Here is a 13,782-nt window from a genome sequence, read left to right as displayed (position 1 = left end):
GTGTGTGCAGACATTTCACGATTGTCACTATTTTAGCATGTGTAAAATCACATTCTATTGATTATCAAACCTTTACAATCAAAAAACACAAGAATACTCTGCTGTCCGGTGTCTACTCAAAGACGATCCAGCCCGCTGGTGCCACTTTCCATCTGTAACACATGGAACTGATAAGACTACACAATACTCCTAAGCTTAAATGAGTTGCAGTGCGTTGGAGAAAAAGGACACGATAAACATTGAAAACCCATCTGTTTTCCTGTTAAATTATTCCAAAATATTTTTGTTGCTCTACCAAACAAAATGCATAGTATTAAGATGTTTAATGTCATTTGAGAAAAAGTCACATAGAAAAATAAACGCTGTTTAAAAGTTCAGTAAAGCCTGTTTATTAATGGTCAGTTTTTTAGCCGCAAAGTGTTTAAAATGTCACAACATGTTAACAGCAACAGGCCATAACGCACGGGGTACTAGAGTTACAAGTAGCACTGCAATTACTGCATGTCTTATAATCATGAGCAACTTTCAGTGACAAGATTATGTGCTGTATTTGTTTGTACTGACGCTATTGGTATAAGGATTGTAACATGGCCGACACTGCTAGATACTGCTGAATCTATTCATGCAAGCGAGAGTAGGTTGAACGATCGATGACCATCAGTGAACCTTCTGCATGTATGCCAAATAAATAACTGACAATTATAAAAATTTAACCGCTTATTTCCATATATCTAGAATTTGAAATCACTATGTGCCCTCTGCTACATTCATTTATGATTTGCATACATTTTGTACAATGGCATCTTTTCAATAAGAGCACAACTAACAGCTAATTTACATAATGCAGTATAAATAGTACATGAATTGTTTTTCATTGCAAATACACAGGGAATGCATGGGGGAGTCTCACGTTATAGCTGCTCATATTGGTACGGGTTTTCGGTTTAGCCTCCCTCCCTTTCACTGACATTGAGCCAGAGGACTGAATTGTAGATTTCACAGACACATAAAATATGGATACAATTAAATAAATCATCATCCTGAGTGAGGCTAACCTCAAAAAAAAACACACTGCTTTCCATCACCAAAACAATTCAAAATAGTAAAGGCAGCTGATGTTAAAATGCATTAAAGGGTGTATGCCTTTTGGTTTGGGACATACCTCTTTGTGTTCCCTTTTGAAAAAAATAAAAACTATATGACCTGGTGCAAAAAGGCAAGGAGTGATAAGACAAACATATGTGTCCTTCATGGTTTGTGGAATGAGAGCACTTAGTGGAGTGATAGCAGAGAGAGGGGGGGGGGGTTACAAGGGACAAGAGGGTGGTTCAGGAGCCTCCTATTCCTGATGAGGAGGGAACTGCTGTGGAGTTGGTGCTGCTGTTCTGGCCTTTTCCTTTGTGCCTCTGGCCACCCCTTCTTCTTCCACCTCCTCCAGACTTTGGCTGCAAGGGAGAGATAACCAAAACACTTGATACTGTAAGGCACCTCCAAACCTCCAAGTGCATTTGAAGTAGTTGATACGGAAAGTGGTAATATTAGGCAAGATATGAAAAGAACATGAGTGGAAAACATTGTTTCCTGAAAATGTATCAAGAAACAAGATCACCAGGTTATGAGCTGAACCATCTTGCTTAAGCCTCTTTCCAACCAAGTAGTTACAGGAACGTAGTTATAGGAATAGTCCACTTCTAAACAGTTCTACTAACTACTCTCCCCCCAAAACCGGTTTTCCCCTTTGTATTCACACTGGCCAAGTGGCCATAGGAACTGACCTTTTGTTATTATAATCACAGCCATCTAACCACCACTATGCGGGAAAAGCCCCTGCCATGAAGTAGGAGCTGAACGAGTTACAGGAACTGCGGCCAGAGGAACTTAATAATCCCCAAATTGGTCCAGTCGGAACAGGAGAAAAAAAGGGTTCTAGGAACGTTATGTTCTATGAACTGCAAAAATCCCTCCGGTCGGAAAGCGGCTTTAAACAATCTTCCCTTTTCAGGTTCTCCGCTGTTCTTGTTCATTTTGAATTGAACAATTTTACCTTGTTCTCTTTGTTGCCCTCCTTTATCTGAGGGTCTTCGTCTCCCTCTCCCTCTCCCTTTAGGAATCCAGCCACACAAGCAAAGGAGGGGGAGAGAGTATGGAGGAATGATGTGGCACGACACAGTTCAAGTTTAGGATGAAATAGGACAAAATCAAAGCAGAAGAAACAAATGGGAGGAGGACACAGAGCAGGTAACAAGTTACAAAGAGCAGCAATGTTAGGGCAAGTACACAGTAAAAAGGCAGCAAATCCAATGAAACACAAGAAGATCACTACCACACTAAAAAAAAAAAAAAAACTCATATAGTAACATTTTTATTGACTTGTCTCACCGGTTGTGTTGCGTCTGGGATGTTTGCTGACTGTGCTATCGTTGCTACATCATCACTGGCTGCCGTGGTGCCGTCCTCTTTTCTCGGCGGTGCCTTCTTTGTAGACTGCATTTTGATTTGTGGAGGTTTGGAATTTGATGGTAGATTATTGGTGGATTGCAAAAGCTGAAAATAATGTGAGACAGTATTTGAGTCTCAACAAGATTTTAAAGGTCCTATGACATGCTGCTATTTGGATGCTTTTATATAGGCCTTAGTGGTCCCCTAATACTGTATCTGAAGTCTCTTTTATATAGGCCTTAGTGGTACCCTAATACTGTATCTGAAGTCTCTTTTATATAGGCCTTAGTGGTCCCCTAATACTGTATCTGAAGTCTCTTTTATATAGGCCTTAGTGGTCCTCTAATACTGTATCTGAAGTCTCTTTTATATAGGCCTTAGTGGTCCCCTAATACTGTATCTGAAGTCTCTTTTATATAGGCCTTAGTGGTCCCCTAATACTGTATCTGAAGTCTCTTTTATATAGGCCTTAGTGGTCCCCTAATACTGTATCTGAAGTCTCTTTTATATAGGCCTTAGTGGTCCCCTAATACTGTATCTGAAGTCTCTTTTATATAGACCTTAGTGGTCCCCTAATACTGTATCTGAAGTCTCTTTTATATAGGCCTTAGTGGTCCCCTAATACTGTATCTGAAGTCTCTTTTATATAGACCTCAGTGGTCCCCTAATACTGTATCTGAAGTCTCTTTTATATAGGCCTTAGTGGTCCCCTTATACTGTATCTGAAGTCTCTTTTATATAGGCCTTAGTGGTCCCCTAATACTGTATCTGAAGTCTCTTTTATATAGACCTCAGTGGTCCCCTAATACTGTATCTGAAGTCTATTTCCTGAAATTCAGCCTTGGTGCAGAATTACAGCCACTAGAGCCAGTCCCACAATGAGCTTTACTTAGGATGTGCCATTTCTGTGTCTGTAGCTTTAAATGCTATTGAGGAGGAGAGAGGGGGGGCAAGGTGGAGGGTGAGGGTGTGGCCTTGACCAACTGCCATGCTTCGCTTGTTTTCAAGCCATGGTGGCTCTCGCTTTCTCATGGGCGGGCCAAATTCTCTGGGCGGGCAAAGCAGAGAAAGGGGATGTAACCTTCCTCCTTATGACGTCATAAGGAGGAGATTCCAGATCGGCCCATCTGAGCTTTCATTTTCTCAAAGGCAGAGCAGGATACCCTAGGCTTGGGCTTGGTTTACACCTATCGCCATTTCTAGCCACTGGGGGACCATAGGCAGGCTGGGGGAACTCATATTAATGTTACAAAACCTCATAAAGTGAAATGTTCATGCCATGGGACCTTTAAAAAAATCTGTTACCCATGACTTTAAAAAAAACATTCTACAGATCTCAGCCTGAACCCCTAGCTGGATAGGATATGTTTCACAGGGGAGAAGGTAAAGTAAATATCCCCAAGCCATGTGTTTAAATCCTTTACTACAATTATTAGACAATAACTTCTACAAATGTTTTTTTTATTTTTATTTTAGAGAAGGAAATAGTTTTTCTTCTTGTCTTTTACCTACTCTTAAATGCCTAATGAAAATAACGTATGGTTATAATAATCTGTGCAAATTGTAATTCTTGGTTGTAATGAATTATCATAGGAATGGAATTCACTATTTTCTGCTCTTACCCTGTGGGAATTGGCCATCAGCATTACAGATATTGTCCTGAAAAAAATCCCATTTAATAATTGGGGCTTTAGGCACATCTTTGTAATGGGAAAAATACATATCTTTGAACTTTGATTTTGTCAGTACTGTGGCCCTACCGCTCATCGTGTAAGTCATTTCTCAGTGTAAGCACAAGTCCTTGATCTTCCAGAAGGCTGCGTTACCTTGGTGATGGTACCCACAGCCTTGGTGCGTCCCTCCCTGAACACCAGCCTCTGGTCGCAGTGCAGGTACTCCGGGGTTTTGATGAAGCGGAAGTGGACTGAAGCCTTGTCCCCTGTCCGTAAGCAGTCTTTGTTCATAGACAAGATGGTGGCTGTCTGCCTTATGCTGCCACAGTGGACTGAGTGGTGGGTGAGGACAGAAAGGTGATTGGATAGAGGAAAAGAAAAAAAGATGAGAAAATTAGTTCATGAGTATTACAAAGGCAACAGGGAGCCACTAAAAGACACGCATGCACTTATTGTTAAGTGTGTCTGTGAGAGCATTATTTGTCAGTGGTGAGATACTGCGCTGTACTTCTATCAAACGTAATCACTGTGTACAACCCTTGAGAAAATGAGTGTAGTACAAATTGTCCATTATTTCAACAAAGCAGCATTTAAGAAATATTAAATGCTATTTGGAAAGTTGGCTACAAATCTTCAAGGCACTCGAATGTGCAGTTGATAACATAAAGCTGCTGCGGAAACCCACAGAACATGCACTTTTGTTGCACAGCTCCTTGACACTTTTCCGCATCATTGTTACCCACCCATGGCCTGGTATCTGGGGGATATCGTAGTGGGATGATGCAGTACCAGGATCTCAGCCTCAAACTCCCAAGTGGCCTGTGGGCACAGCCTTGGGGAAACCATCACCATGCCTTTCCTTATGGACGAACGCTTGATCTTTACAAAGAGGTGAAGATGACAGAACACTGTTGTCATCAGTTCTCTAGATCATATCTCAAGATTAGATCTATTAGATCAGTGGAGCGTGATAAGAAAGATGGAAGAAATGAGGGTAAGAACCATACATGTGACCACGGTGATACAGAACCTTCCCCAATAACACAAATACAGCACATGGTTTGAGCAGCCAGTTAATTAATCCATCATAACAAAAACATGCAGTCCCAAACATTCCCTCTAGAGGCTGCTGTGGGAGATTTTTCTGCTCCTACCTTTTTGAGAGCAAATGAGGCAGTCTGGCCACCTCTAACCTCCTTCACGGGCATTCTTTTGCGGTGGATTGATTTGACGGCAATGGGGATGAAGCTGCCCAAGGGGTCCGGCCCTAGTAGCATTGTATCATTCAGACGTATGAGTCCACGTAAAGTAGTTCCTGATACTACTGTTCCCACTCCCTGAGACATAAACAGAACACAAGCAGTGGTTTAGATTAGAGCTGAAGATCTTTGCCCGGTCTTAATTTCTATCATTTTACACGGGCTCGGGCCAGGCTCGGGCTTGTGCTCCGGGTTGCGCGGTAAATGAGCGGTCAGGTGATGCGTTTCGATTAGCGCGAAAATGGATGCTGAGGAGGTGAAACGGAGGCTGGCCTCTGGAGGACTTATTTTATTTCTTTGTTCCAACTTCCAAGTGGCCTATAGCCTACGTTAGTCATGAATGATGTCAACATTTTTATAAATGACTCATTCTTGACAAAAGGCAAAAGAGCTGTGTGCGTGCGCACATTTGAATAATGTCGGGCTGTAAACGGGTTCGGGCTTTTAAAAAGCTGTCAATCAAAATGTAGTTGTCGGGCTCGGGCCTTGTCGGGCCTAACTTTTAAGGCCCGATTACAGCTCTAGTTTAGATAGCATTTGCTAGGTACTGTTCTGTATGATGTGTGAGGTTTGTACCTGTAGCATGATATACCTCACTTATATAATGCGCACAGTGAAATACATTTAGTGATATGTCACTGGTCAGAGTACCGGTACAGAGTAGGTGTCGTCTATCTGAAACTCAGCGGGCTGGTCATCACGGTAGGAGGTTCTGGAGGAGAGCAGGTTGAGAAACATCTTGAGCAGGTCCATGTTCTCTCCGGTCACATTGGAGATCTGAAAGATGGGACACATCCTGGGGGGACACAACACACACACGGGTTACAGAGGATCATTTTCATTCCTACTCTGAATCTGGCTGGGACAGACTTTGTACCTCTCCGAACTGAAGTTCGACGCCGTGACTATGACGTCGTCCTTGTTCTGTACCAGGACAGGGATCTTCCTACAGCCGGGGGACTTCAGTAACCTCTGGAGCAGCTTCAATGTCTCTGTTGTGAGCAAAGCAAGACCACGAGAATTTTAGCACATAATAGCCTGATAATTAGCATAGCACAATGAGTTTTTAATGTCCGGTTTTGTTGTGCAGTCAGACTGCATGTACAATTACAAATTAAACACATCAACGCATGGTGTAGGAAAAGAAAACAGCGTACCGACACATACTTACTAAGCTCTTCCTATTGCTACATTGTGTTTTCAAATGTAAGCGAGAAATATAGTTAGAGTTGTAAAAGGGACTCCACAGGACTGACCTTGCAGGATGTTGGCTGGACACATGTCTATCTTGGTTACCACTACAAACACAGGCACATTCAGGGCTAGGGCCAGGCCCAGGTGCTCTTTGGTCATCCCTACGATACCTGCATTACTGCCCACCTGGCAAGGCAGGGAGAGAGAAAAATCTTTGTCTATATTTTGATAAAAGAAACAGGTTGAAAAAAGCATTTGTTGTACATGTGGACACTAACAATCATTTCACATTTGGGTAAGTATTAAAACTGGTTTAATTCAAAGTCTGAATATTTCACTACATGTGTATAGATAGACGTATGAATAAATATAGATAAAAACAATACATGCAGGCAGACATTTTGAGTTTTTTTAAATATATGGCACCCATTAGGGGTGTGACGAGACACTCGGCTCACGAGACGAGACACGAGATTGGGGTCACGAGAACGAGACGAGATTTTAACACTAATTTAAAGAAAACTTCAATTAAGACATATGACTGGAAAAAATAGTCTTTACTCAGAGAACCGGCTCGGGGGGCTGAGATGAAATTTAAAAGGGTAAAATAAAAAAATCGCCCATGATTATAAGACCAACCAGGTTAGACTCCATCTACTGGCTGCTGCTCTGCACTTGTGACCGTCGCAAGTCGCATTTTAATCTCCCTTGGACGAGATCTCGTCACACCTCTAGCACCCATTCATGATATCTACCAGCAGAATGCCAATTTCCTAATTGCCCACACACACACAGAAATTTCTGAACCCCTCTTCTCACCATGAGCATGCAGAAGTCAGGAAGGTGTCCAGTCATCCCAAACACGGTGGTCTTGAGGTATTTCTCATGGCCAGCCAGGTCAATGAAGGTTATCACCTTGGAGGACTTCTCACAGATTTTGGTCCAGTCCAGGCTTCCTCCGTGACTATCTGGTTTGTTCACCACCTAGTGGCATTGTTAAATCCACATCATTCAGCACCACTCATACAGTAAGCATGTTGCCATTTCCCATCTCTCTCGTGGTTGTTGCCAGTTTCAGAGGGAGGGTGCCAAGTACTATAAAAGGTTGTTGTCTAAATCAGTGGTTCTCAACCTGGGGGTTGGGACCCCCAAGGGGGTCGCAAGATAATTTCTGGGGGTCGCCAGATGGTTGGGGAGGGAAAAAAAAAAAAGACATATTTTAGGCTGGGGAATGGTCGAGACTCGAAAAGGTTGAGAACCACTGGTGTAAATAACTGGTACTGAGTACTGGTGAATAGCCCCTGAGCAAGAGTACCTAAACTCCAACTTATAATGCATTTATGGTGCCATACATGCTACATTAGCTGGTGCACTTGGATCACTTCTCTTTTTCTGGATGCCATCCTCTGCATTCCCATGCCTCTGCTCCTACACTTCTTGTTCAGATAAACTTGCTTCACTTCTCTAGGTACTGTCCATATTTCCTTCAGAATATCAATGCATTTGAAAACCTCATTGTGTGGCAAAAACTCAATCATTTCAACTATAATTCTAATGCTTTAACAACTATTCTTTCATAAGCTTCCCTGCTCTGCCACCTCTCCACCCCTCACCTGTCCCTCCTGGTCAAACCCCAGGATATCGTTGCCCACACTGCTGGTCCTGCCACTCTCCATCTCATGTTTGTGCCTGAAGAGCTTTTGGCGGGCAAAGCCCCTGCCATTGTCCAGCTCTCCATGCGTTAACACTCCCAGCAGAGTACTCTTACCAGCATCCACGTTACCCACGACTGCAACCCTGAGGGATAGAGGAGTATCAAAATGTCACTGAAACTGTCCAAGGAAGGCATCACTTTCTGACATGTCTCATTAAAGAAAGCAAAACCAATGTAGTGAAAAAAGAAAGGGAATATTAGGGGCTTTCCAACCGGAGGGATTTTTGCAGTTCTTAGAACTAAACGTTCCTAGAACACTTTTTTCGTCGTGTTCCGACAGGAAAAATTTGGGGATTTTTATGTTCCTCTGGCCTCAGTAGCGTACTTTTTTAGCTCCTACTTCAGAGCAGGGTCTTTTCCCTTTTCCCTTTTCCTAGGTGTACTTGATTGGTCGAACTTATAAGTCACGCCCACTGCCAACTCGGAAACTTGCAGACAGAGCAACAACCAACAACGGGACATTTTTAACAATTTTCACCATCTTATTCATCATTAAATTCACTTCTGACAACGTTTTAGGCGAGAAATTAACTGTTTAGATTTTGAATACAGGCAGTCTTGCAAAAATTGATGCCGAATTGACAATTTGCTTCAAAGTTTTCGGAGTTCAGAACCTCCATGAAGTGAGGCGACAGCCAGCAAGCGCCTGCCCCGGCCTCTAGCTCGTCGCTCGGTCAGTCCTGCTCAGACACCTCGCTGTAAGCTGGAGGTCTCTCAGACCGCTCTCTCGGTTCGTTTGTTTAAATATCACAACACATGTCCATCATAAGATTAACGGGAACCTGTGGTTAACTGTCTTTTCGGAGTTAAACTCCACAAGCGTGTCCTGCGGCTCGCCGGCCGTCACACACACACACACACAGTCACACACAGTCACACACACACACACACACACACACACACAGACACACACACACACACACACACACACACACAGGCGGGGTCTGTTCCGAGTATAATAAAGCCCCGTCTGTGTTGAGAAAAACATTACGTGAATTACTACGAGAATGGACGTGCATTTAATATAGGAAAAGTGCACAAGTATTAGCATCATTTGTTGTTGTTGTATGTGGCGCTAAGGTCTAGTGACGATGCTATAAAGACCGTTGCCGTGCTTGCGTCACTCCCTTACCCCTCCTACCAATCCCTATGGCCACTTGGCCAGTGGGAATGCAAACGGAAAAAAAGATTTTGGGGGAGAGTAGTTCTTAGAACTGCTTAGAAGTGTACTTTTCCTCTAAAAAGTACAAGTACTATCCGGTCGGAAAGCACCTATTATCATTGCCTAGGTATTGTGAGTGGGATCTATTTCTGGATTGCAACCGTGACCCTTTTTATTCTGATCTCTGACCACTCACCTGACCTCCAGGAAGTCCAGCTCACCCACACGCCGGCGGATCAGATAGTCGCGTACCAAACCGGCAGCCTCATTGCGCTCCCGGAGCGTAATAAGGTCAGCATCCACTTGCTCACACATAGAGCGCACCGTGGCTGCTGAGGCCTCCATATCCCTCTCATCCAGGCCCCAGTCCCCACCATCTACGGCAGAGAGACAGAGCTAAGTACACAATATAACAAGCGGACGCTACAATTTGTCCAGGTTTTGTATACTGCTTTGGCACAGATTGACTGCAAAAAATGTGTTTGTGTTTTTCTCACCTGAGCCCATTCCAACCACATAGATGGTCTCTCCGCATCCCTCCTCCATCCTGTCCCGTAGCTGGCGAAGTAACGAGTCATATTGCTCTCCATTTGGGCTAACAAGTGCCAGCTATTGGGTTTGTGCATGCAGGTGAAAAGAAGAAAACAGAGAGAAAATGAACTGTTGTGGAAGCTATGACCCTGGCTGGGTGGTTGTTCTACAATAAATGTATAATCAAAGCAAATCCTTTTGCCAATGAGTTATAATCTATGACAGTCATTAACTGTTCAAAAGTTGGTGGCGATTGCCCAAGGTGTGGTTGCTTTCAAGAGAGACAGACAACTCTTCCATATTACCTATACCATAGTGCCCTACTATGACATGAACTACTACGACTACCATTCTAGTCACTGTTCCATTATCTTTATTGTGACTATTACTACCACTGTTCATCACACCCCCAACCGGCACCGTCAGACACCGCCTACCAAGAGTCTGGGTCTGCCGAGGTTTCTTCCCGAAAGGGAGTTTTTCCTCGCCACTGTCGCAATAGCTACCGCTAATGCTTGCTCTTGAGGGAATTATTGTAATTGTTGGGGCTTTGTAAATTATAGAGTGTGGTCTAGTCCTACTCTATCTGTAAAGTGTCTCGAGATAACTCTTGTTATGATTTGATACTATAAATAAAACTGAATTGAATTATATTATATGTAGAAAGGAAACCTAGAGGGAATGGCAAGTTCAAAAGCTGCTCTCCACACATAAACAAAGCTGTCTCTCGTCCAATGAAACACCTCATTGTTACATGTGAACACACTATTAGGCTAGTGGGAAGGCATCAAACACCTTGAGATACCCCAACTAGAGCTTAGATCGGGCCCAAAAAAATCAAGCCCGACCCTACCCGAGCCCGTGCACGTTGTGTCCGAGCCCGGCCCGGCCCGGCCCGACACATTAACTGTAATTATGAGCCCAAGCCCGATTTAAACCCGACATTTTTTTGAATAAGTGGCCCGTTATAACTGACGTTCTCAACTACAATTCCGAGTTGTTTGAACTGCAGAGATCTGTTTAGAAGGGGTATGCTTGGAGAAGTAACAAAAGAGGACATTGAAGGATGACTATCGTCTTTTCTGCCATGGTAAGCCTGCTTCATGTGTCTCTTTCATCGTCCCTGTTTTTTTGCTGTCATAGGCGAGCAGCGTGCCGCACTTAATGCACTCGACAAAGCCAACACATATGTTGTCACTGCCCACGACTTGTTTAAAATGGTTCCATACCCCCGACTTTCCTCCAAACTTGCTCAAAGGTAGGCTAATTCTCCTGTTTATTTTTTTCTTTACATCGTCAAGCTCCATGTTGCACTTATAAGCTACACAACACAGCACAGCAGGCCCGGTGTGATGCGTGCGAGTGGAGGAGACGCTGCGCATAATCGTGGCATAGCTTTCTCCCCACCCAATTAGGCTAATAAAGTAATGTTTAAAAAAACACAAATGCTTGATCAAGGGCCCGGCCCGGCCTGAGGATAGTGGCGGAAAATGTCGGGTCCAGTTCGGGCAAAGGGCAGAGAATCTAACCTCTAACCCCAACTTTTCTCGAAGGTCTCCCACATATAAAATAAATATAAAATCCCACCTATACAATACTTAACTGCAAAATTGGTTAAACTGACAGATATTGTGACAGCATCCTGTTGCAGACGTTGAAGACTCTGAGCCTCCTCAGGAAGTAGAGCGAGGGTTAGGGTTACGTATTTATAGGAGTGAGCCACCTTGACATCCTCCCCTTTGGTGGATACAGGGGTCAGAGGAGGCTTAAGTCCTGCGGAAGTCCACAATCAGCACCTTCATCTTGCTAATGTTCAGCTGCAGGTGGATCAGTTTGCACCACCCGACAAAGTCATCCACCAAACCTCTGTATTCCTCTTCCTGTTGTCCACTGATACACCCAACAATTGCAGAGTCATCCAAGAACTTCTGCAGGTGGCATGACTCTATGCCCATTTGTGTGACATCATGTTGTGTTCTTTACCCCCCCCCCCCCACCCCCCCAATGTAGCACAAGTAGGCTTTATATTTCACAATTATTGTTTTCCTCAAATCATTTATCACTACATTTCCAACCGCACTGAAGGCAGCTTCATTTTACAGAGAAAGAGAGAAATAAAAGAGACTGAGGGAGGGACTGCTTTGTGCTGGAGGTTGTTGCTGGAAACAGTCAGCTGTTACCCAAACTCCTGGGCAGTTAAGTACTTGTGTTTCGTTTTTTTACCCTCGTAGTTTTTAAAACGTCCTTGTGACAGCGATAGAGACATTCAGGCACGCAGGGTGACGTCAGGTTGCGGGTTCTCCCAAAAGTTTAATCAGTCTCAACTTTTTAAGACTGCGGGTTTTTTCGGCTCCCCCTGTGGCCCCACAGCCGCAGCTTAAACGTACACTACCCTCATTCAAAATGAATGGAAAAAAATATTGTTTTCGCCGGACCGCGTGTGTGTGTGTGTGTGTGTGTGTGTGTGTGCGTGTGCGTGTGCGTGTGCGTGCGTGCGTGCGTGTGTGTGTGTGGCTCATAGGCATTGTTACTGCCGGCATGGTCCAGCAGGCTCACCTGTTACCTGACCATTATCTTGTTGCCCTCCTGTATTTCATCAAATTTCATCAGCCTGTGTGTTTGTGATGGGGTCATGTCAAGTCAATGTTATGGTGTGTGACAAACCATTACAACCCTTGTTTGACAACGCAATTTTTTGATGTTGCTGTGCCTTGCTTTAGACAGTATCACCAGATTTGGTTAGCTAGAGACTTGTAACTTAGTAGAATTATGGGCTTCGACTCTAACAAAGCAACAAATGTTAGCGTTAACGTTAAGCGCTTGAGCATCAGATGGGGCTAGCCTTAGCCACTAACTAGCTATTTTATTTAACATCAGCAAAAGCAATGCCCTGCGTCCTGGTCTTGTATATTTTTTTGGTACTACAGGCATTTAGTAACGTTAGTTAACGTTACAGTATGGAGCAGCATATGATGTTTGTTAGCTTATTAACGTTACATAGCTAGATATTTACGTAAACGTACATGCAAGAATGTTTCATTAATTCATTCTCAGGAGCATTAGATTAGCAGCGCCATAATATCAAGGGCCTTTCTTTACCTTGTTGGTGAAGTCAACCCCACGGCCCTCGGGCTCGCCATTGATCATGTCCCCGTCCTCAAAACACTCGTCTTCGTCCTCGTCCCCGCATCCTCCCCGGTCTGGAGCAAATATACTCGCGGGGACTAAAGCATCAGCCAGCGGTATGGAGCCTGGGCTTATGCCCGGCTCATGCGCCGCTGCTATCGATGCCATTTCTATGCCAGCCTTGCAGTAACGTTAATAAATTTCAAGCTGTCCCGATTGTTGTGATGACGGCTGGTAAACACACATACACGCTAGCCAGCACAGTGACCGCAAGCTCGAAAGGCTACCGTATAGCTACGCTACAGATAAGGTATACGTTAGTCAAACTGTATCACCTCACTTTTCCTAACATTACAATTACGTGCTGCGTAGCCGATATGCTGCCAGTTTGCATTGAATCCATTTAAAAATACAATTGCCACCAGCAATATTAATAAGGAAGGAAGATGTGGGTGTGTATGCCTTTTTACTTCCTATTCACCAATGGTATTAAAGTCAATGTGAATATATTAGCAGTGGACCAATACCATAGTGAGAGGGTTGTTCATATGATTATAAGGTGGACCAGCCCCTCACAGAGCTGCAGGGCTGGAGCCTGGTAATGTTTTTGTTATGGTGTAATCAGAGTGTAATACTCATGTAGGCCAACTGTAATGACAATAAAAACAAACTGTCATGCTCTTT

At 43.8% G+C, this 13,782-nt stretch overlaps 1 protein-coding gene across 2 annotated transcripts; it reads right to left on the bottom strand.

Annotated features, from left to right (window-relative positions):
- Positions 1 to 308: 308 nt before the first annotated feature.
- On the bottom strand, positions 309 to 13,543 carry gtpbp1 (GTP binding protein 1). 2 transcript variants are annotated; one of them, XM_078268779.1, is made up of 14 exons: positions 13,072 to 13,543; positions 9,939 to 10,050; positions 9,638 to 9,818; positions 8,179 to 8,362; positions 7,385 to 7,549; positions 6,628 to 6,751; positions 6,249 to 6,363; positions 6,023 to 6,167; positions 5,267 to 5,449; positions 4,856 to 4,991; positions 4,266 to 4,444; positions 2,380 to 2,544; positions 2,045 to 2,101; positions 309 to 1,445 (listed from the first exon to the last, which is right to left on the bottom strand). In XM_078268779.1, the coding sequence occupies exons 1-14, from the start codon at positions 13,264 to 13,266 to the stop codon at positions 1,329 to 1,331; spliced, it is 2,058 nt and encodes a 685-aa protein (XP_078124905.1). In that variant the 5' UTR covers positions 13,267 to 13,543; the 3' UTR covers positions 309 to 1,328. The 2 variants fall into 2 exon arrangements, with proteins under 2 accessions (XP_078124905.1, XP_078124906.1); XM_078268780.1 differs by lacking the exon at positions 2,045 to 2,101 and having other exon boundaries at positions 13,072 to 13,542.
- Positions 13,544 to 13,782: the final 239 nt, after the last annotated feature.

The sequence above is a fragment of the Sander vitreus genome, chromosome 15, assembly GCF_031162955.1.
Source record: "Sander vitreus isolate 19-12246 chromosome 15, sanVit1, whole genome shotgun sequence".
Taxonomy (NCBI): Eukaryota; Metazoa; Chordata; class Actinopteri; order Perciformes; family Percidae; genus Sander; species Sander vitreus.
This window is presented reverse-complemented; position numbering and strand designations above follow the sequence as displayed.

Coding starts and splice junctions, on each gene's coding strand:
- gtpbp1 (XM_078268779.1), bottom strand. CDS start 13,266: ATGGCATCGATAGCAGCGGCGCATGAGCCGGGCATAAGCCCAGGCTCC. Junction 9,819..9,938: donor TGTGGTTGGAATGGGCTCAG/GTGAGAAAAACA, acceptor TCTCTGCCGTAG/ATGGTGGGGACTGGGGCCTG. Junction 4,992..5,266: donor CCTCATTTGCTCTCAAAAAG/GTAGGAGCAGAA, acceptor CTCTTTGTAAAG/ATCAAGCGTTCGTCCATAAG.